The 24,548-nt window shown below is 38.6% G+C and overlaps 2 protein-coding genes across 6 annotated transcripts in view; both read left to right on the forward strand.

Annotated features, from left to right (window-relative positions):
- RSBN1 (round spermatid basic protein 1) overlaps nucleotides 1–5,016 on the forward strand; it is a 47,642-nt gene extending 42,626 nt beyond the window's left edge. The window contains exon 7 of the mRNA XM_047872893.1: nucleotides 371–5,016. Within this exon, the coding sequence (XP_047728849.1) occupies nucleotides 371–841 (471 nt within the window). The 3' untranslated portion in view covers nucleotides 842–5,016. The remainder of the gene's footprint in view (nucleotides 1–370) is intronic.
- Nucleotides 5,017–7,352: 2,336 nt separating this feature from the next.
- Nucleotides 7,353–24,548, forward strand: part of PHTF1 (putative homeodomain transcription factor 1) — a 96,650-nt gene continuing 79,454 nt past the window's right edge. For 4 of the 5 annotated variants that reach the window (XR_007154430.1, XR_007154429.1, XM_047868946.1 and 1 more), the window contains exons 1-3: nucleotides 7,353–7,493; nucleotides 7,803–7,877; nucleotides 8,543–8,599. Coding sequence is in view for 2 of the 5 variants with exons in the window: in XM_047868946.1 (XP_047724902.1) it covers nucleotides 7,833–7,877; nucleotides 8,543–8,599 (102 nt within the window). In the remaining 3 variants the exon portion in view is untranslated. Of the gene's footprint in view, nucleotides 7,494–7,802; nucleotides 7,878–8,265; nucleotides 8,311–8,542; nucleotides 8,600–24,548 lie in introns of those variants that run through there. The other variant, XM_047868948.1, reaches the window with a different exon arrangement.

A 24,548-nucleotide genomic window follows, 5' to 3' on the forward strand; every position in this document is an offset into this window, starting at 1 on the left:
AGAGTCTCAGCTGAGGACCCCCTGGAGTACTGTGTGCCCTCATCTATAAAAGGCAACATATAAATGTTGTCCTTAGTTGTGGCAAAGAATATGTTATTGATACTTAGCTGCACTTTGAAATAGTTGTTTAAATGATTCCTTAGGCTATCCTGACTTGAACCTGTACTTTGTTATCAGAGAGGTAGTAAAATATGAGGAAAAATGTTTCCCAAGCATTACAGGAAATTTTAGAAAGTTGTCTGGTACTTAGTATTGCCTGCCTTTAATTTGGCCCTACTACTGTTTTCCTGTGCTAATTCTAATACTTTGTTTGACTGAATTACTACACTACGTATTTTGAAGTCTCATGCAACTTTTCTTTTTTCTGCAGTGTGTACAGTGGGTGGATGAAGCTAAACTAAACCAAATGAGGCGGGAAGGCATTCGTTATGCTAGAATTCAGCTGTGTGACAATGATATTTACTTCATCCCTAGAAATGTCATTCATCAGTTCAAAACAGTGTCAGCAGTGTGCAGCTTAGCTTGGCATATAAGGCTTAAACAGTACCACCCTGTTGTGGAAGCCACTCAAAACACAGAAAGCGGTTCTAACATGGACTGTGATTTAACTGGAAAGCGAGAATTAGAAGTTGACTCCCAGTGTGTGAGGGTAAAAACTGAATCTGAAGAGACATGCAGAGAGATGCAGCTTTTGACGACTGCTTCATCGTCCTTCCCTTCATCAGAACTTAATCTACAGCAAGATCAGATGACTCCGCCTATTCCAGTTTTAAAGGTGGAAAGTAGACTGGACTCTGACCAGCAACACAATCTACAGGAACATTCGAGCACTCCTGTGTGATATGTACATATTCAAACACATTTTTTAACTTTTTTAAATTTTGATGTGAAGTTATAGTTTTATAACTGGCTTAAGTTAAGTTTTATTGGAGAAATCTTGCCTATAATTCTATAAAGAGAAATGACATTCCACAAATGTCAAGCATATCTTTTTTACACAGATTATGCAAAGTTAAGAGTTGTATCTTATCCCGTTAGTACAGTATGTAATAGTGGGTCTGCTGCTACTTTCTGTTTTAAGGTGTGAGGTAACAATTCAATCTCTTCTTCAAATCAAACTGAGAATTCTCTGGAATAACAGATTCTTATTTGGTAAATTATTCACTTCCCTTAATTTTATCTTGCCTCGTCTCTTGCCATATTTGCTGTTTTTATGATAGAAGGTCAGATTTATGCTTTAGTACTTGTGTCTTTATGGCACAGCTTCAATTTTCTACAGTAAAAATGGCATAGGTTGCAGGAAAGTGTTCCTGCATCTTGTACGTGGGCAAGTAAGTTCCAACCATAAAGAACAGGTAGTTTCTAAGGAAAATCCAGTGGCTCTCTGGTTTCTTAACAAAAGAGAAAGCACAGCACTTTCTGATCCAAACTGTCTTTTTTTTTGTATCTGTTATTTAAAGCCCAGTGGATATTTCAATTAAAAATATCTAAAGATGAATAGTCCTTGGTCATTCATTATCCATGGTTCATTAATCTCTTCTAGAAACATGGTAACTATGGAAGATAATTGGGTAAAAGAGATAATGTTGACATGATACTCTATCGTTCTGCTACCTAGCATCCTCACACTTTGTGTGGATACTTTTGCTTCTTAAACTGATCATGAGTATCAAACCTAGAGAATGATATCAATCTTTCTGATGAGGCTGCCATATTTTGTGCATGAAACTTAGGAAAAACTTTTTTTGTCACTTGGCTTCAATCTTTTCATGATAAAGATCTGTTGAGACACTTTGATTCACAGTTTTAACTGGTGAATACTTGGGTTTATTTACTATTACTGTGTGTTGCTACGGTCTAATAACGATTATGGCACTAGACTTCATCCTAGAGTTTCAGGTAACCTAATGCTTAGTGCCTGAGTATTTAAAATTTTTTTTTTCAAACAGGCACAGTTCATATAGCTAGTGTAGTCTTAACTTTCTATTATTTTAGAATGTTAACATGATACACATTTCACTTTCTCTTAGTTAATAATACAATAGGCCTTTTGTTCATTAAAGGAAGAGTATTCCCCACACCTAAGACCAGATTCTTGTATCTACCTGGTTATAGTGCAATTTGGAGATTTTTTTCCTGGAGGGTGAGATTTGGAATATTTACATTAACATAGGCAAAAAAAAAAAAAAAAAAAGATGCTGCTTTATTATGTCTGTCACCATGAAAACTTAGCTGCATCTTTTGAAATATCAAATATGAATTTTCTCTAAAATATTCTGAAATAGGCTAAATCTTATATAAATATTACTTTGTGCAATATTGTTGTGTAGTTTAAATGCATATTAGCAAAGTATAGAGGTCACTGTGTAAACCGATAGAAAAGTAACCATCAGCAAATACTGCAGTGATTAGTTAGAATCTGTATTATTCCTTATATATATGTATATGTATGTATTCTCTGTTACAAAGGATGAAGACAAATAGAGAAACATTTCAATGTAAACCATTTATGAATTGGAAGTGATGTTGGTTTTAGTTATCTTTGTAAATAAGGTAATTAGAATGGTATGAAAAGTAATGTGATTATTGCAGGGGTGTTTTAAAATCTTGGGTATAAATTCTAGGGTGAATTCTAGTTTATCAAGACTAGTTTTTAAAGGGACCTGCCTTTGAGGGTGTTTTTGTTATTTTGGAGGGGGGAGGGGTTAATCACAAAAGTATGTGGATTTAGGTTTTCTCTGTTTTTGTTTTTCTGTCCAGAAGAATTTCATAGAGCTTTACTAGGCTGTGCAAAGTAGAATTCTTCTCAGGCAACATTTGCTTTTTAAAATAATCATGAAGAACAAGGTTGTTAAAGCAAAAACTTTTTTTTTTTTTTTTTTAAATTTTTCTTGTCTTCCAAGATCCGATTTCCCCATCTCCCACTTGCCATCCAGCAGATGCCATCTGTCATCTAAGCTGGTCATTACTAATAAACAAGGAGACTGTCTCCTGACAGCCAGCACTGTGTATAATCACTCAGGAACCAGCGGATCTGCAAAGACCTACAATCAAAAGCAAATCCCCATTTTCCTTTTCCAAAACATTCTACCCTCACCTCCAATATAAACACGTGAAAAGAGTATACAAATGTTTAAAATCATGTACTAATAAATTCATTGTATGTTAGAATTGCAATAGAATGGAGAGAGAAACATTTAGCTAGTCATGTATCTGGAAACTGAATGTCCTATGTGAGTATTAGATTTAATAGCATGCTTTAAAGACTGATGAATATAAAAGCTCAAGTTATGAGTTTATTACTGCTTTCAAAGTTGTATCCTAGTTTAGTGATACAAATGATTGCAACTTTTCTAAATCTTGAAATTATTTGGTTTGGTGGAGTGAGGCATGGAGCAATCTGGCGTCTTCTGATTTGTAAAGTAGTGATGGCAGTGAAGTTGTAACTGAAATTTAAGCTGATCTTCCTTTTTGGTATATTATCTGTTGTGCCAACTCTTTGAGATTACTTGCAGAACGTGGCTGTAAGTTTGAGTATTTTGTGGAGCAGAGGGATATTTTAAAAATGTGCTTATGGAAAGGACCCGATAAATGAATATTCCTAACTTAGTAACTAGAATGATTTTATGGTATTCATAAATAAGGATAAAAGTCTTCCCCCTGCCCCAGAAGTCATTCTGTAATTACCAATATATGTTAGGAGTAGGATTATGATTCAAAGAGGTATCCCAAATTCATAAAGCAATAATAATAAAAACCTACATATTAGTTTTCCCCTCCAAATTTTTAACTCTTTAAAAATGAATCCCTAAGCTTAATTGTACTTTCAATTTGCTTATTCAGTACTTAGGATTTGTTTCACTTAACTTTATTATTTTTAATTAAAATCTTGAAAGGTGCCCTTTCCCCTTGGAGACAGTTGGAATATCAGTTGACTAACATTACAAGCTCTTGTAGGGGGAAAAGGGAGCTTGTTAAATAAAATCCTTTACCAAACCTTAGGAAAAGATGTCTTGCAACATCTTGTATCAGTCTTAATAGGCATAAAGTTCACACTTAATGCCTGGAGAAACTTTTGCTTATTGCCTTTCCCTCTATAAATAGTGTCTAGAATGAAAACTAATTTAGAAACAAGACTCAAAGATTCAAGAAAACCCTTAGTGAATATATTCTTGATCATTAATATTAGCCCATTATATTTTCATCTGTATTTGCCATTAAAAATTTATTTGCATTTATACTTTTAGGATAATTGAGTTTGTGTCTTTCTAATAAATCTATTTTATCATTGCTACAGGTTAAAAAAAAGAGCCTTTCACTAGTACATGGCAGAAGTTCATATTTCTGCTAAGTTTTTTTTTTTTTTTAAACAAGTGTAGCTGTATTTATTGGTCATGCAGTAAGTAGAGGAAATGTACAAGACAAATGTTTTTCTTTACCACATAAGGGACCTATGCTCATCCTGAAAGTTTGTTGCTTTAAAAGCAAGTATCTCCATAAATATTATGGCCTTCCATTTTCTTCATAAATTTTTTATGATCCACTTGTGCATGTAGTTGAGACCACTGTCTCTTAATATAGCACTTTTCAATTCTCTAAAGAAATACTTATGTACTACTTCTATCACATGTTGTAAATTTTCATGTAATAGTGTTTTCTGTGACTAAACTCCATTTTGATTGGCAGCTAAGACTTTTTTTCCTGTGGCTTTAATTTATCTAAGAGGTCTTTGCATATAGATGAAATGTATAATTTGCCTGGCGGACTATTTGCGTTGTGTGGCCTTAGTTTGTTTATTGACATTAACGAGTGTTTTAAAAAGGTTTTTAATGAATAGTCTTAAATCTAAATTTGTGTGAATAATAATCCTTTTAACACAGTGCTTTTTTGTAGCTGTCTAAGTGTGTTAAATTGTTAAGCTATTTCTTTGTAAAATAGGACAATGGAATGCATAGAGGTTTTTTTTTTTCCCTGTAAAGTATTTTTTTAATAAACAAAAGTCTGATTTGTCCTTTACTTATGTTTCATGAGAAAATGAATAGTACGTGTGAATTCTAGATACCTGAAACCTGTTTTTAAAGTATTAATCCTCCCACCTTGTTATGTCCCCATTAGTTTCTAGTATTTTAGAAAAAATCTTGTGACCTTCCTAAAAGAAAAGGTCATAGATAATGAGAAAATGCCGTCACATTGAGGTGCAGCTAGTTTGGGGGAAGAAAAGCTACACTTGGCATTTGTGGTAGTTGTGCCTTCTGATGCTTAAATTGGGTTTTTATCTACTTGAGGACAGCCAAATTGTTCATCTGGCTGTGCCCGTATTTTTTAAAGTACATGCGTGCAGTGTTAATGAAGATGGTGAGCAGACATTTTGAACATCGTTGATGTATTAAGTGATACAATGCAGTGGATCTTCTTCCTCCAGATTTTGTGTGAACTTCTTTTTGAAATACTTGTCCTAAGCCCCGATAGACCTTGGTTGGGAAGGGAACTAATGGTTTTTCAGTAAGTGCTGTGGGCCATTTAATATTCACAGCCTTTAGTATTTACTAGGTAGATAACAAATACAGGTGAGAAAACAGGCTTGTTAGGTTGAGTAAATCGCCGAAGATCACACAGTGCTTTAATTGGAACAGGGATTTGAATGCAGTTCTTGGTTTAAAGCCTATGCAGTGTTCAGTGGCAGTCTTAGCACTGAAAAGTTTGTAAGATGATTTGCCCCTTCCTACTATTCCCTAATGCAACCTCAGTTCTTTCACGAATTCCCCAAAAAGTCTCTGTGCGCTAAGCAACGAAGTAAAATGTTTTCGTTATTAATGTAATTTAGGACTTAAATATTTAGATAAAGATGACTTTCTCATTTGTCACTTTTTTTTTTTTTTTTTGAAGTTGGCCATTTGTTCCGAAACCCAGCAGAATTATGTTTAAGAAAGGGGGAAAGCTGTCAGGAAACAAACCAGAAAGGGAACCACAGCCTATGCGTGCCATATAAAAATCAAGCCTGGATGAAATAATTTTTAATTAGTTCTGTAGGAGTTACTTCTACTTTTTAGTGGATTTTCCTTAGCAGTAGCATGGGATAACTTCACCTTACCCCGATTTAATAGGCAAGAAATGTTTGTAAAACATTTAGAACCTCACTTCTCAGGCTTTCTGAAGTGGGAGCCGATGTGACCATTACCTGTCATTATTAGCTTTACCTGACTCTGCTGGGGCAAGCAAGGACACTGCTTCAAGTGGGGTGGGAGCGGCCGTTAGGGGTCAGTGTTCCACTAATGGCCAAAAAGCCCTGCACTATAGAGGAGGAAAGCAGCTCAAAACCTTAGGAAGGTATCCTTAGATACTCCTTTTAGCGCGCAGCCATTCCTTTCTCCTGACCCCTATCAGCCTGCTGGAACTCTTAGCCTAGAGACAGTTCTTCCCGCCGCCACCCTCCCCTACCCTAATTTGGGAAACGTGCCCTGGAACTGCGCCAAGCCTTGGCCCTCCTCTTCCCTCAGTCTCGAGCACCCGCAAAGTTTAAATCTCAGAGCTGCTGAGAGTTAAGGGTGACAAGCAGCCCACCGCGCCCTTCGTCCGGGGACGGCGTAAATGCAAGAAAACTGCGTTCATCCAGCCCAGACTGAGAACCTATGTGCCAGGCTCCTGCCAGGCTCCAACCGCACTGAGCCCACAGCCCTTTAGGGAAGACCGACAGTAAATAATGGAGCACAAAGAAACCTGTAAGACAAAGAGAAGTGTTACAAAGGAATGAACGGGCAGCTCTTAGGACATTTGGACCGACCTCCTTCAGGTCGACGTCTGGGCAAGTCGTTTCTCAGGAAGTGACCTGAAGCGTGATCTGAGGGTCGTGTGGCTCCCCAGTCCCTGCGTCCGGGAGCCCGGCGGAGGCCCCCGGGGCCAGGCCCGGGCGGGGGCGGAGCCACTTTCGTGCAAAACCCGGAAAGCGGAAGCCGCAGCGGGGCCGCACCGTGGTCTGCGGCGCTGCCCTCGCCCAGCTCGCGGCCGGCTGAGTCACGGCCCGCCCGCCAGCCGGGCCTCGCAGGACGCCCGCCCGCCCTTCGCCCCGCAGCGGCTGCCTCCCGCGCCGGGGTCGGGGGGGGCCCTCCGCTCCGCACCCGAAGAGCCGGGCGCCGAGCCTCCGGCCGTTGCCGCAGCCCCTGGCGGCCAGCGAAGCCCTCCTTCACGTCTCATCCCCGTCCTTTCCCAGTTGATTCCTGGCTTATTTGGGGGTCGGTCCGGTGGCCCTGAAGGTCGCGCTTGGAGGGCGCCGGGGCTGCGGCAGCGGACTGCCCTCCTCCCGGCGCGGGCGGCCGGCTGCCCCCGAGGCCCGCGCGGCCGCCGCGGTCTCCATGGTAACGGCCGCGCCGGCGTCTGCGCCCCGGGGGGAAGATGCGGCCTGCGGCGCCCGCCGCCTCTCCCCCGGCCTCATGGCGGGCCCGGGGCCACTGAGGAGGAAGGTCCCGGCCGCCGGACTGCGGGCCAGCGGGCACCAGGTGAGAGCCGGACGCCGGGGAGCGGAGGAGGGGGTGCGGGCCAACTCCAGCCACCTGCCCTCCCCTCCCCTCCCCTGCAGCCTTGAACACACTCGCACCAAATATCGCAGAGACGCTTCTCCCGGCGCCACTGCACCAGAGGTTTTTGGTTTGCTTCTGTTTTTGTCTTTTTTTCCTGGCAACCAGCCGGAGAAGGAGACAGTCAGCAGCTCATGGAGACGCCGAGAGAAGCGATTTTTGAGTTCTACCCAAACTGGGAGAGTACCTTTCAGCAACCGGACTCACCGACTGCTTTTCCTTCGTTTTCAGTGAAATCCCATTCTCTGGCTGGAGACACAGATGGCCTCAAATGAGAGAGATGCTATATCGTGGTACCAAAAGAAGGTAATATCAACCTTTTTTTTTTTTTTTTTTTTTTTTATTTGTAAAGCAGACTTCCTGCAAAATGCCCCCGCAAAGAATCCCCCGTTAGCTTTCCCTAAGCTCGGTAGTGCCGGCAATTCCTGCACGGCGTCTCTCTCCCAGCATCAACGGACAAACCGAGGCGCAAGGTCATTAGGTCTTTTAGGCTCTGTTCCCGGTCCCCGAATAGGACTCTCAAGTCCCCTCCCTTCTCCAGGCCGCATACACCGTGCCCCAGCAACGCTCTGAAAGTTTGCTTCTGATCAAACTGCTGTGTTTTTTTTAGACGTGGAACTTGTATCTTCACAGCTCAGATTGGTACTGGCAACAGTCTTACTGAGCTGTCCGTTACCTTTTTATTCCTCTCTAGTTTTCCTACTGATGTTTTCCTTAAGAAGTGGAAATATCTTGTAAGGTAATGCTTAATTTGAAATATTTTGGACAGTACTTTTTAACTTACTTTTCGATCCAGCTACTTTAGACTTTTGAGTGCAACAGTCCTTTAAATAACTTACTCTAACCTCTGAGAAGCATAAACATTCCCCAGATACTGTATTGATGCTTAGTAGTTTCGTGACTTTTGTGACATTTGACCTAAATAACAGGATTTCCTTTGCATCATTCAAATAGCCTGCTCCCTATTTCAGATTGGAGCATATGATCAGCAGATATGGGAAAAGTCAATCGAACAGACTCAGATTAAGGTAAATTGATTTCTTTGATTCTAGCTTTGTTTTACTGAATTAATGTGGAGAGTGGTTTGCACTTTTTATAAAATCTGCACTTATCCACCAAGTCTGGCATTCTTTATTCTCTGAAGTCTAGAAGGAAGACAAAATACTGCAAGCAGAATGATAAATGACAGTTGACATTTGACCTCAATATCAGGGAAATAGGAGTGTGGTTGGTCTGTGATGAATTAGAAAGCAAATGTCCCCTACAAAGGGGGCTGTGGCTGCTTAACTCTGGTCAGTTTTATTCTGTGGCAATGCAGGCCAAGGACTGCCAGAGCCTCAGGAAGATGCTTTTTTATGTGAAATATCCAGACTTTTTTCAGAGCATCTTCCCTCCCCCCTGCCTTTCTGCCTCCTCCTCCACTTCCTCTTCCACCGCCTTCTCCCGTCTATTTCTTCCTTTCGTTCTCCTTTTTCTCTTCCCGTGCAAGCCACATCACATCCATTTGTGGCCTGAATCACTTTTTCAATTACCGGTTTAGAGTGTGGTCTTAAGTTTTTCAGGTTCTTAAACTTTTTTCTACCCTGCTCTTAGAACCGAGCAGATTCATGGGGTTATTTCATGTTAACCAACCAAAAACTGATGTGTGATTCAGAATGCCAGTTTATTAACTTATAATAGGGGAGGGGAGGGTTAAATAATCTAATGCTCCAGAGTCAGGGTTGTGGTGTCAGTATGTACTGGGACAGGTGAGAGGTTGGTGCAAATTAGTTACGGGAGGGTTGCTTGGTAGCCAAATGTTATTGAATAGTCTTGAGAGATGTGGAAAGGCCTAAAGAGCATCCCATCCCCTAAAAGAATGTCTCTCCCTATTGACTTTAATACTTAGATCTACAGATTCAGGGTCTTACTTCCTTGGAAAGTGCTGAATAATGGCTGGCAGATTCTTGTTTTTGGACCTTGCTATTTTAAACATGTGTTGCAGATCCTTTATTAACACTTAAAAAAATACATGTATGCGTGGGTGTAATACAATTTAATAGTTTTGTTTATAAGTCACATTGATTGGCCTGGGATGTTTAAATCTCTGGTGAAATACATTTAACCAACACTTGTAGGGTGCATAACAGGCTAGTCAACTACAAAGCTGTTAGAACTACATGGTACATGGCAAACTTTTACAGTTTTGTGCTGTCCTTGATTTTTTTTATATTAAAGGGACATGGGGAAAGGATGCATAAACTCCCGCATCATATTTTGTAACTCTCTAAAATCCTGGCCTGTTAGTCTTTTGTGAGTTGCTGTAAAGTACTGATAGTAAGATGTAATGAAAAGAGCACGGAACTGGGAGCGAGATCCTCTTTTAGTGATCTCTAGCCTTGTGATCTTGAACAGCGCTGTAGTGTCTCTGGGTTTTGGTTTCTGTATCATTAAAAAGATTTTATTGACTGCCTTCCCCTACCCAACTAAAGATTTTCTCAACTCTCATTTCCGTGCCATTTTATGCAGACCTTCCTTTTAGTATACCAAATCAAAAGTATTTGTTAACCTGTGCATCTTCATAGGCCTCAAAGCAGGAATTGTGTTTGCGTCCCATTTTTAGAACCTCTTGATGCTTACTAGGACCTCAGTATCTGTTGCTCAGTCTAATTAACGCTATCTATTATATATGTTTTTATTCATTGTTCTGTCACAAGGTAATCTACCTAACAACTCCTTAATGTATACTTTTAATTTAGCAGCAGTGGAAAGGATCAAATTAAAGACAACTCTAAAAATTTACTAAGCTAATGTGCCAACATGTTCTAGGCTTTGAGAGTACAGTCAACAAGACATATATGAATTTCACAGTCTAGTGGTGGTGGGAGAAGAGCCAAGGTATCTTTTCAAATATGTTTTAGTCTCAGACAAAAATGGACCAAAATATAGGACACAAAGTATTTAATGCAATTTAAAAATAGATTACACAAATACAAATATTTTTGACAAAAAAATTAAAAAAAGAAAATTAAATAATATTAACATCAGATCACAGTACAATAAAATTAGAAATTACACAATACAAGTATAATTCGAGAGGCAAGAATGTACAATAGGGAAAAGGCAGTCTCTTCAACAAATGGTCTGGGAAAACTGAACAGCTACATGCAAAAGAATGAAATTGGACTATTTTCTTACACACAAAAATGAACTGAAAATGCATTAAAGACCTGAATGTGAGACCTGAGAACGTAAGACTCCTAGAAGAAAACATAGCCAGTAATTTCTTTGGCATTGCCCTTAGAAATTCTAGACCAGTCTCCTCAGGCAAGGGAAACAAAAACAAATTTAAACAATTGAATCAACATCAAAATAAAAGACTTTTACACAGCAAAGGAAACCATCAACAAAACACAAAGGCAATCTGCTCAAGGGGAGAAGATATTTGCAAATGATCTATCCAATAGGGGTTAACGTCCAAAGAACTCTTACAAGTCAAGACCAAAGAAGCAAGTAATTGATTAAAAATGGGCAGAGGATCTGAAAAGACACTTTTCCAAAGAGGACATAAAAGTGGCCAACAGAAGCATGAACAGAAGCTTAACATTTCACCAGGAAAATGCAAATCCAAGCCACAGTGAGATACCACCTCACACCAGTCAGAATGGCTAAAATAAAAAACACAAGACCCAGCAAGTACTGATGAAGATATGGAGAAAAAGGAACCTCGTTCACTGTTGATAGGAATGTAAATTGGTGTGGCCACTGTGGAAAACAGTATGCAGGTTGCTCAAAAAATTAAAAATACAATCACTACATAATCCAGTAATTTCACTACTGGGTATTTACCCAAAGAAAACAAAAACATTAATTTGAAAAATTGCATGCACCCTTGTGTTTATTGAAGCACCACTGACAATAGCCAAGATATAGAAGCAACCTAAATGTCCATCAATAGATGAATGGATTATATATATATATATATATATATATATATATATATATATGTATATATATAGTGGATGGTCCAAGGTGAATGGACCTGGAGAGTATAATGCTAAGTGAAATGAGTCAGAAAAAGAAAGACAAATACCACATGATTTCACTCATGGGGATTTTAGGAAACAAAAAAGGAGACCAAAGAGACTCTTAAATACAGAGAACAAACTGGTAGTTGCCAGAGGGGAGGTGGGTGGCAGATGGGTGAAATAGATCAAGGGGATTAAGAGGATGCTTAGTGTGATAAGTAACATACAGAATTGTTGAATCATTACATTGTAACCTGAAACTGTATGTTAATTATACCTCAATAAAAAAGTAGTAAAACAGATTAAAAGGTTATTACCACTGAAAAGAGAGAACTTTGCAAATGTGGGAACATGGCAATAAAAATAGTGATTATTTCAGTTAAAAAAAACTTCAAAATCATAGAAGATGTAAATTAAAAAAAATCTTAACTTGGGTTATGAAAAGTGTATGAACTCTTCCACAAACGTTTTCTGAGCTACTGTGTTTAAGGATTTTGCTAGGTGCTGAGCATAAGAGGAAAAGTACTTATGAACAGAAGTATAGTATTTGTTTAAGAGAAGAGCAAGTAGCCCTATCTGATTGGAGCATAAGGTATATAGATGAGATGATAGGCCATAAATCAGTTTGGAGCTGACTTGAATGCTTTACTAAGAAATTTTCATACTATCCTGTAGAAAACAGAAAATTTTTCATGGTTTTCGAATAGAGGAGCCACATCGTGTTTGTGTTTTTGAAGAATAGACATTACAACAAAATCTATGGAATGTTTCTGAAGTAATACTTGATAAAATTATATCACTCTAAAAATGTACATATGAACAAAAAAATGTCTAGATTGACTAGGAAGACTTATAGAGATTCAGGTTAAAATATGAAGGATCTAGAGAAACAAAACAGTAATTCCAAGGAGGGAAAGAAATACCAAAAATAAAACTAAGGCAGTCATTATGTATTCTTCAATTGCTAAATATTTGTTGAGCACCTACCTACCACATGTCAGGTAGTAGACTAGGTACTAATGTCTACATAATGAGCAAAAACACTCAATGTTTTTCTTTGCATGGAGCTTAAAGTGGGAGAGGAACAATAAAAATCCTCTTAGTGAATAAAAATTCGTAATAAATGCTAAGGACAGCTGTTCTTTACAAACTATTATACTTACGACAAGGGAAATGGACTTAGTCAAGGTGGTCAGAGAAGCCTTCGTTAAGGAATTGATACTTCAAATGAGATCTGAAGGATGAATAACAATTTAGTCAAGAACAGATATACTACAGAAACCTACAGAAACTCTTTCAGAAAACAGGAAGAAGTACACTTCCCAACTCATTTTATGAGCCCGGTATTATCCTGATTCTAAAGCCAGACAAAGACATCACAAGAGAATTCATTGTGAACGTAGGTGTGAAATATTTAAGAAAAGATTAGCAAACCAAATTCAACAACATATAAAATGGACTATCTACTGGGACCAAGTGGGGTTTATCCTAGGAATGAACATTGGTTTAACATTTGAAAATAAATTAATATACCATATGAATTGAATAAAGGACAAAACTGCATGATCTCATTAGAGACAGAAAAAGCATTGGACAGAATTTAATGCCCATTAACAATAAACTAGAAATAAAAAGTAATTTCCTCTAAAAAAAAAAAAAAAAAAAAAGTAATTTGCTCCTAAAATCAGGAACAAAGCAAGGAAGTCTCTCACCACAGCTATTTAACATTGCTAACCAGTGCTGTAAGGGAAGGAAAAGAAATAAAAAGCATTGAGATAGAAAAGAAAAAGAAAATTGCCTTCATTCCTGATATGTTCCCATATTTAGAAAATCCTAAGGCACCTACAAAAAATTACTAACATTAGCAAATGAGTATAGCAAGGTCTTCAGAATCCAGGTCAATAAACAGAAGTCATATGTATTTTTAAAAACCAGCAATGACTAATCCAAAAGTGAAATTAAGAAAAGGATTCATTCAAATAGCTAAAAAAGAATACAGTACTTAGGAATAAGTTTAACATAGAAAATGTAAGACCTGTCCACTGAAAACTACAAAACATTGCTAAGAGAAATTAAAGATCTAAATAAATAGAGTAACATTTCACGTTCATGATCTGAAAGACTCAATATTGTTAAGTTTATTGTTAAGGTGGCAATTCTCTGCAAATACGTCTACAGATTCAATATAATCCTTTCAAAATTCCAATAGCCTTTTTTTTCTTTTTGGTAGAAATTGATGAGCTAAGTCTAAAATCGATAAAGAATGCAGAGGTCTTAGAATATTCAAAACAAGTTTAAAAATAAGAAAGACTTGGAGTACTTACATTACTGGATCTCAAAATTTACTATAAAGCTATAGTAATCCAGGAAATATAGTATTGGCACGAGTAATAGATCAATGCAACAGGATAGAGTATCTAGAAATAAATCCTTATGGTTTTGATAAGTTGGTTTTTGACAAAGATGCCAAAGCATTTCAAGGGAGAAATGATAGTGTTGTCGACAAATTGCACTGGAACAATTGGATATGCACGTGTATAAAAATGAGCTTTGATTTTTACCTCACATCACACACAAAAACCAATTAAAATGGACCATACACTTTACTGTAAAATCTAAAGTATAGATTTTCTAGAAGAAAAGATAGAAGATCTTTGTGACCTTGCAATAGGACAGATTTCTTAAAAACATATCTATAAAGGAAAGATTGATAAGTTGGGCTTCATAAAAATTTTAAATTTATCTTCAGAATATCCCACTGAAAAATAAAAGCGAGCCATATGCTGGGAGAAAATTTATACATATATATAATGTGTGTGTGTATATATAATACAGTGTTTGTATAATATATAAAGAACTCTTACAACTCAGTAAGAAAACAACTCAACAAAAAACCCAATACAAAAATGGGCAAAACACTTGAGTAGATATTTCACCAAAGAAAGCATATGAATGGTTAATGAGCACAAGAAAAGATGCTCAACATTATTAGTCATTAGGGAAGTACAAATTAAAACCATAGGGAGATACTACCATTAACTTGTTAGACTGGCATGCAGGAATTAGAATGCTTGTACAATGCTGGTGGAAATGGAAAGTGGAAAATAGTTTGGTGGTTTCTTAAAAAATTAAACCTGTACTTCACATATGACCTAGCATTTCCATTTCCACTCCTGGGGATCTATCCAGGAAAAATAAAAACATACAAGCACATGCAAATGTTCATAGCAGTACTGTTCATAATCGCCAAAAACTAGAAAAAATTTCAAATGTCTATCACTTGGTAGGTGGATAAACAAATGTGTTTTATCTATGCAATGGGATACAACTCAGTTAAAACTATTAATATAGGGAAGCCTGGGTGGCTCAGTTGGTTAAGTGTCATGGTTTGTGAGATCGAGCCCAGTGTAGGGTTCTGTGCTATCAGTGCAGAGCCTCCTTAGGATTCTCTCTCTCCCTCTCTCTCAGTGCCTCTCCCCTGCTCACACACTCACGCGTGCATGTGTGTTCTTTCTCTGTCTCTCTCTCAAAATAACCCCCCAAAACTATTAATGCATGTTACAACATAGATGAACCTCAAAAATGTTATGCTATGTGAAAGGAACCAGACACAAAAGACTATATATTGTGTAATTCAGTTTATGTGAAATTTCTACAAAAGGCAAATCTATAGATTAGAAAGCAGATTAGTAGTTGCCTGTGGCTGGGGGATAGGAACAGAGACTTATTGCCATTCTTGCTTTTGAGTTGATGGAAATGTTCTTAAGCTTGAATGTGATGATAGTTGCACAGCTATATAAATACACTAGAAATCTAAGTTCGTTAATTACTAAAACTACACACCTAAAAATGGGTGAGTTTTATAATATGTGAATTATATCTCAATATAGCTATTTTATTAAGTCACACCAATAGAAAAAAATAGGAGAAATCATAATGTTATACACAAGAATTTCATACATATTCCCAATGACAATTGTCTTCTAAAATTTCTTAATTGGGAGAATATATTGAATTTAAGGTCTAACATTATTTTCAGTGATGAAGCTCACCTTAGTCACTCCCATATCCCTTGGGATATATTTGCTAAGATGAGCATTCTAATTAATATTGTTTTTTATTTTTATTTATTTTTTATTTAAAAATTAAAAAAAAATTAATGTTTATTTCTGAGAGAGAGAGAGAGTGCATACGTGCATACAAGTGGGGGAGGGGCAGAGAGAAAGGGAGATGCAATTCGAAATAGGCTCCAGTCTCTGAGCTGTCAGCACAGAGCCCCACAAGGGGCTTGAACCCATGAACTGTGAGGTCATGACCTGAGCTGAAGTCGGGCGCTTAACTGACTGAGCCACCCAGGTGCACTTATTTTTTTTTTTTAATGTTTATTTATTTTTGACAGAGAGAGAGAGAGAGAGAGAGACAGAGCATGAGTGGGGGAGGGGCAGAAAGAGAGGGAGACACAGAATCCGAAACAGGCTCCAGCCTCTGAGCTGTCAGCACAGAGCCTGACGCGGGGCTCGAACTCACAGACCACGAGATCATGACCTGAGCCGAAGTCGGACACTCAACCGACTGAGCCACCCAGGCACCCCCAGGTGCACTTATTTAAAAATTTTTTTAAGTTTCAATTTAAATTCCATTTAGTTAACATATATAATATTAGTTTCAGGTGTACAATATAGTGACTCAACACTTTTATACATCATCCAGTGCTCATCACAAGCACCCTCCTTAATCCCTGATTTAACCCATCCCTTCACCCACCTCCCCACTGGTAACCATCAGTTTGTTCTGTATAGTCTATTTCTTGTTTTATCTATTTTTTTATTTTATCTATTTCTTGGTTTATCTTTCTTTCTTTTCCCCTTTGTTCATCTGTTTTGTTTTCTTAAAGTCCACATGACTTCATGACTACCATGAAATCATATGGTATTTGTCTTTCTTTGACATATTTCACTTAGCATAATATTCTCTAGCTCCATCAATGTTGTTGCAAATAGCAAGATTTCATTCTTTTATAGGGCTGAGTAATATTCCATTGTATATTTATACACATATGCCACATCTTCTTTATCCATTCATCATTTGATGGACACGGGCTGTTTCCATGATTTGGCTATTGTATGTAATGCTACTATAAATATCAGGGTGCATCTATCTCTTTGCATTATTTTTTTTTATTTAAAAAAAATTTAAAAAAAAAAATTTTTTTTTTCAACGTTTATTTATTTTTGGGACAGAGAGAGACAGAGCATGAACGGGGGAGGGGCAGAGAGAGAGGGAAACACAGAATCAGAAACAGGCTCCAGGCTCTGAGCCATCAGCCCAGAGCCCAACGCGGGGCTCGAACTCACGGACCGCGAGATCGTGACCTGGCTGAAGTCGGACGCTTAACCGACTGCGCCACCCAGGCGCCCCTAAAAAAATTTTTTTAATGTTTATTTTTGAGACAGAGAGAGACAGAGTGCAAACAGGAGAGGGGCAGAGAGAGAGGGAGACACAGAATCTGAAGCAGGCTCCAGGCTCTGAGCTGTCAGCACAGAGCCTGACACGGGGCACGAACCTGTGAACTGTGAGATCGTGACCTGAGCCGAAGTCGGATGCTTTAACCGACTGAGCCACCCAGGTGCCCCTGCGTTATTTTTTTATCCTTTGATTTTTTTTCTAATTAATATTAGAATAATGAAACTCAGTGTTTGAAAATGATATGATTTTATACCTAGAATATTTTTATTTTTATGCCTACAAAATTTTAAAAGGCTAATAATCATAAACACAAAAGTGACTTCAACTGTGTTTGTAATGTTTTAGTTTGTTAAGCTGGATGGTAGGGACATGACAGATGAGATTCCTCATTGAAGATGATGATTTAAATATGTGCCTTGATCCCCATCTGATTTATTCTGTAATCCCTCTAAAATTACAATGAATAAGGGGCACCTGGGTGGCTCAGTCAGTTAAGTGCCCAACTTCAGCTCAGGTCATGATCTCATGGTTCATGGGTTCGAGCTCTGCGTCGGGCTCTGTGCTGACAGCGCGGAGCCTGGAGCCTCCTTCAGAGGTTCTCTGCCTCTCCCCTGCTTGTATTCTCTCTCTCAAAAATAAACAAACATTAAAAAAAAATTTTTTTTTAATTATAATGAATAAGAAAAAGATATCGGCCCTCAAGGTTTAAAAGAATGGGAGAGGGGTGCCTGGGTGGCTCAGTCGGTTAAGTGTCGGACTTCGGCTCAGGTCATGATCTAACGGTCCGTGAGTTCGAGCCCCGCGTCGGGCTCTGTGCTGACAGCTCAGAGCCTGGAGCCTGCTTTGGATTCTGTGTCTCCCTCTCTCTCTCTGACCCTGCCCCTTTCATGCTCTGTCTCCGTCTCAAAAATAAATAAACATTAAAATAAAAAAAAATTTATTTTAATTAAAAAAAAAAAAGAATGGGAGAGAAGACTGTAAGTCAGAGCTATTAACACAATTTTGAAAGTTGGAAAGTGAAGAAAGTAAAAATGTAAGTGTCTGTAATAGGGAATGCCAGTAGGAAATGAGTGAGCTTTCTGTTGAAAACTCCTCTATTTAATTTCTAAAAGACTTAGGAATTAGGTGGAACTGGATTGTTTGAGCTTATTTATAAGTGTCAGTCGATCTGTCCCCAGATCATTTTCCTTATTCCGCATGGTCACGTAGATACCCTTATCTTCCCCTGACAGAAGGTTGGATTGAAGCTTGCTTTCTGGAGAGGCTGAGCCAGAGAAGTTCTGGATTCTGGAACACCAGACACAAAGTTAGAGTGGTGTGAAATACTGCACTAATAATGGAGATTAAGTAGAAATCTGGTGGCCAGGTTTATAATCTCCCAACAGAAGACTGGGATTGCCTTTTGCAGAAACTGGCCAGCTAAGAAGACCTAAACATACTGGAAATGAAATGGCTGTTTATGGTGAGGCCTGCTGTTTAACAAGCTTCACTCTTTGCACACTGAGCTCACATTCAGCATGTTAGTGCCTTTTTTTTTTTTTAATGTTTATTTATTTTTGAGAGAGAGAGAGAAAGAGAAAGAGAACAGGAGGGGTAGAGACAGAGGGAGACAGAAGATCCAAAGCAGGCTCTGTGCTGAGAGTGGACAGCCTGATGCAGGACTTGAACCCACAAACCTCAAGATCATGACCTGAACTGAAGTTGGATGCTTAACTGACTGAGCCCCCCAGGCGTCCGTTACTTTTAAATGTAAATGGATAGTTGAAGATCATCAAATATTTGAGACCTAAAGAAAAAGAAGGAAAGAGATAAAAGAAATGACAAAGGAATCATAAGAATGCTATTTTTAAAGATATAATTAATATATATAAAGAACTGTATACTTAAAAAAAAAAAAAGAAAGAAAAAAAATGGACTGAGGATGAAAAAGTAAGAGAACCAGAAAGCAAAAGTAACCAATAAGCTTAGTAGAAAAGTTGGAAGGTAAAGTTGCAGCTATTTCTCTGAAAAATTATACAAAAAAAAAAAACCAAACAAACAACAAAAAACAAGGAAAAAGACAATAGAGGGGAGCCTGGGTGGCTTAGTTAAGCATCTGACTTCATCTCACATCATGATCTAGCAGTTTGTGAGTTTGAGCCCCACATCAGGCTCTTTGCTGACAACTTGGAACCTGGAACCTACTTCAGATTCTGTGTCTCCCTCTCTCTCTGCCCCTCTCCCACTCATACTCTTTCTCTCTCTCTCTCTAAAATAAATAAATGTTAAAAAAATTAAAAAAAAAAAAAGAAAAGAAAATAGGAAAGTGAGTACAGTTCATAATGGAAGCCTGACAGCATACCTTTCCCAGAACTTAAATACACACATTTCCAAATTGGAAGGATTTTTAAAAATATCTATATTAGTTATAGGTATATTACACACTGATTTGACATTTGTATACATTATAAAATGGACCATGATAAGTGCAGTTAGCATTTGTCACCATAAAAGTATGATATTCTTGACTGTATTCACTATGCTGTACTTGACATCCCCGTGACTTACTCATTTTATAACTGGAAGTTTGTACCTTTTTTTTTTTTTTTTTTTTAATTTTTTTTCAACGTTTTTATTTATTTTTGGGACAGAGAGAGACAGAGCATGAACAGGGGAGGGTCAGAGAGCGGGAGACACAGAATCTGAAACAGGCTCCAGGCTCCGGGCTGTCAGCACAGAGCCCGACGCGGGGCTCGAACTCATGGACCGCGAGATCATGACCTGAGCTGAAGTCGGCCGCTTAACCGACTGAGCCACCCAGGCGCCCCTTGAAGTTTGTACCTTTTAATCCCCCTCACCTGTTTTGCCCAGCCCCAATCCTCCTTTCCTCTGGCAACCCCCATTTATCCTCTGTATTTGTAAGTCTCTTTCTGTAATTTGTCCATTTGTTCTTTAGATTCTACACATAAGTGAAGTCATGTATTTCTCTTTGTCTGACTTAACTGCACTTAGCTCTAGGTCCATCCATGTTGCCCTAAATGGCAGTATTTCATTCTCTTTTTTTTTATGGCTCACTAATATTCCATTGTATGTATTTACCATATCTTTATTCATGCAGCTATCAGTGGACACTTAGGTTGCTTCCATATCTAGGCTGTTCTCAGTAACACTGTAGCAAACATAGGGTTGCATATATCTTTTTTTGAATTAGTGTTTTTGTTTTCTTCAGGTATACACCCAGAAATAGAATTGCTGGATTGGATGGAATGTCTCCTAAGTTTCTGAGGAGCCTCTATACTGTTTTCTGTAGTAGTAGTGACCGCACCAGTTTGCATTCCCACAAACATTGCACAAGGGTTCCCTATTCTCCACAACTTTGCCAACACCTATTATTTCGTCTTTTTGATACTAGCCATTCTGACGGGTGTGACATGACATCTCATTGTGGTTCTGATTTGCTTCCCCGGTAATCAGTGATTTTGAACATCTTTTCATGTGTCTATTGGCCATCTGTATATGTATTTGGAAAAATGCCTATTTAGTTTCTCTGCCCATTTTTTAATTGGATTTTATTAATTTTTTGGTATTGAATTCTGTGAGTTATTTATATATTTTGGATATTATTCCCTTATTGAATATATTATTTGCAGATATTGTCTCCCATTAAGTTGCTTTTTCATTTTGTTGATGGTTTCCTTCACTGAGCAAAAGCTTTTTATTTTGGTGTAGTCCCCCTGTTTATTTTTGCTTTTGTTGTCCATGCTCAAGGAGACATATTAATAAGTATGTTGCTAAGACCAGTGTCTAAGAGTTTACCGCTTATGTTTTCTTTTACGAGTTTTATGGTTTCAGGTCGTATATTTAGGTCTTTAATGCATTTTGAGTTTATCTTTGGATGTGGTGGAAGAAAGTGGTCGAGTTAAATTCTTTTTCCTGTAGCTGTCCAGTTTTCCCTAACCATTTATTGAAGAGACTCTTTTTCTCATTGTGTAGTCTTGCTTCCTTTGTTGTAGATGAATTGACCATACAAGTGTGGGTTTATTTCTAGGCCCTCTATTCTGTTCCATTGATCTATGGTTTGTTTTTGTGCCAGAACCATACTGTTTTCATGACTATAGCTCTGTAGTATACTTTGAAATCTGGTATTCTGATACCTCCAGCTTTGGTTTTCTTCTCAAGGTTGCTTAGGCTATTTGAGGTCTTTTGGGGCTCCATACAAATTTTAGGATTAGTTTTTTCAGGTTCTGTGAAAAATGCTATTGCTATTTTGAAATTTTTTTTTTTCCAACGTTTATTTATTTTTGGGACAGAGAGAGACAGAGCATGAACGGGGGAGGGGCAGAGAGAGAGGGAGACACAGAATCGGAAACAGGCTCCAGGCTCTGAGCCATCAGCCCAGAGCCTGACGCGGGGCTCGAACTCCCGGACCGCGAGATCGTGACCTGGCTGAAGTCGGACGCTTAACCGACTGCGCCACCAGGCGCCCCTGCTATTGCTATTTTGATTGGGATTGCCCTGAATCCATAGATTGCTTTGGATAGTACGGACATCTTAACAGTACTATCCCAATTCGTGAGCCATGGCATATCTGTTCATTTATTTGTGTCATCCTCAGTTTCTTTAATCAGTGGCTTAAAAGTTTTTGAATACAGGTCTTTCACCTCCTTGGTTAAATTTGTTCCTAGGTATTTTATTCTTTTTGATGAAATCAACAGTGAGTTTGTTTTAAAATTTCTCTTTCTGTAGTAGTTATTGGTAGAGAGAAATGCAACAAATTTTTGTATGTTAACTTTATGCCCTACAACTTTACTGAATTCATTTATTCTAATAGTTTTGGGCAGAGTCTAGGATTTTCTAGATATAATATTATGTAATCTTCATTTTTTTTTTTAATTTAAAAAAAAATTTTTTTTTCAACGTTTATTTATTTTTGGGACAGAGAGAGACAGAGCATGAACGGGGGAGGGGCAGAGAGAGAGGGAGACACAGAATCGGAAACAGGCTCCAGGCTCTGAGCCATCAGCCCAGAGCCTGACGCGGGGCTCGAACTCACGGACCGCGAGATCGTGACCTGGCTGAAGTCGGACGCTTAACCGACGGCGCCACCCAGGCGCCCCTATTATGTAATCTTCAAATAAGGATGGTTTTACTCCTTCCTTACCAATTTGGATGCCTTTTATTTCTTTTTCTTGTCTGATTGCCACAGCTAGGGGGTCCAGTCAGTACTGTGTTGAATAAAAGTGGTGAGAGGGGACATCCTTGTCTTGTTCCTGATCTTAGAAGGAAAGCTTTCAGCTTTTTACTGCTGATATGATATGAGCTGTGGGTTTGTCATAGATGGCCTTTCTTATGTTGCTGAAAGGATCTTTTGAGTGATTAACACCTTTACTAAGGAGCAGTATCATATTTCAGAACTTAATTAAAGTCTACCTTGTTTCTCCTGTGAGTCCCTTTTACTATTCTCACACCAAACACTTTGCTGTGTCACCAACCATGTGGAAGTTTTCCCCAACACCATGCACTTCTCCCTGAAACCACCCAGGAGTCCTACAATTTAACTCAGCTCTGACACTGTCTACTTAGAGATAGTGTCAGCTCCCACACATTAAAGGCTCAGTCCCACTTTGGATACCAGTCGTAAGTAGTAGGTCCCCAGGTTCCCCACAACTTTCTGTCCTACTTGGCTACAAATCAGGTTCCCATGATCTGCTCCTCAGGTTTGATTAATTTGCTAGGGTGGCTTACAGAACTCAGAAACACTTACTTAGATTCACAAGTTTACTAAAGGATATCATAATGGATGCAGATGAACAGCCAGATAAAGAGATACAGAGGGCAAGGTCTGGGAGGATCCAGAGCATAGGAGCTTCTGTCCCTGTGGAGTTGGGGTGCATCACCTTCCTGGTGTGGATGTGTACAACAACCTGGATGCGCTTTGAACCCCATACTATGGGGGTTTTTATGCTGAGTTTATTAACCAAGTATAAGGCACCACATGAAGATATATTCAGGTCTTCAGAGTTTCAAAACCTTATGTCCCCTTTCAGAAAGCATGGGAAGACATGTAGTGTATTAGAATGAAATGAGTAACCCATAAAAGGGGAATCCATAGTACCAGGAAACAGGATAGCCAGCACAGAGAGAGGTTAAGGGAATTCCAGGATAATTAAGAGGTGTCCCAGGATGGCAGTTTATATCAGGCCTAGAAAGCAATGAGACCAGAAAGAAGCAAGAGGACAGAAAACTGTGATACAGACATCTTCGAGGGGGAAAGAAAGAAACTGGTATTTGTTGTGTTTTAGCATATTTGGAGCAGATTTGTAACACTTATAGGGAGTTTCAAGATGAATTAGTAATGTATATGCAGAAAATTAAGTGAGTGAGAAAATGAGGCTTGCCATATATAGCCTTTATTATGTTGAGGTTCATTCCCTCTATACCCACTTTGTTGAGAGTTTTTATCATAAATGGATGTTGAATTTTGTCAGATGCTTTTTTTTTTCTTTTGCATCTGTTGAGGTGATAGTATCATTTTGATCTTTAATTTTGTCAATGTCCTATATTACATTGATTTGTGGATGTTGAACCATCCTTGCATCCCTGGAATAAATCCCACTTGGTTGTGGTGTATGATCCTTTTGATTTATTGTTGAATTCAGTTTGCTAATATTTTTTCTGAGAATTTTTGTATCTGTGTTTATCAGGGATATTGGCCTATTATTTTCTTGTAGTGTCCTTGTCTGGTGTTAGTATTACGGTAATGCTGGCCTCATAAAATGAGTTTGGAAGCATTCCCACCTCTTCTAATTTTTGAAAGAGTTTGAGAAGGATTGGTATTAATTCTTTGAATGTTTGGTAGGTAGAATTTACTAGTGAAGCCATCTGGTACAGAAATTTTTTTTTAATGTATAATATTTTTTTTTTTTTTTTTTTTTAACATTTATTTATTTTTGAGACAGAGAAAGACAGAGCATGAACGGGGGAGGGGCAGAGAGAGAGGGAGACACAGAATCAGAAACAGGCTCCAGGCTCTGAGCCATCAGCCCAGAGCCCGACGCGGGGCTCGAACTCACGGACCGCGAGATCGTGACCTGGCTGAAGTCGGACGCTTAACCGACTGCGCCACCCAGGCGCCCCTTAAGTTTATTTATTTTGAGAGAGAGAGAGCATGAGTAGGGGAAGGGCAGAGAGAGGGAGAGAGAGAGAATCCCAAGCAGGCTCCATGCCATCAGCGTAGAGCCTGATGTGGGGCTTGAACTCATGAACTGTGAGATCATGACTTGAGCCGAAACCAAGAGTCGGATGCTCAACTGACCAAGCCACCCCGGTGCCCCTACAGGAATTTTTTTTGACTGGGAGGATTTTGATTACTGATTCAGTCTCCTTACTATTAATCAGTCTGTTCAAATTTTCTATTTCTTCCTGATTCAGTTTTGGGAGGTTGTGTTTCTAGGAGTTTATCCTTTTAGGCTGCCCAATTTGTTGGCATATAATTGTTCATGTTAGTTTTTTTTGTTTGTTTGTT

This window comes from Prionailurus viverrinus, chromosome C1 (genome assembly GCF_022837055.1).
Source record: "Prionailurus viverrinus isolate Anna chromosome C1, UM_Priviv_1.0, whole genome shotgun sequence".
In the NCBI taxonomy this organism is placed as follows: Eukaryota; Metazoa; Chordata; class Mammalia; order Carnivora; family Felidae; genus Prionailurus; species Prionailurus viverrinus.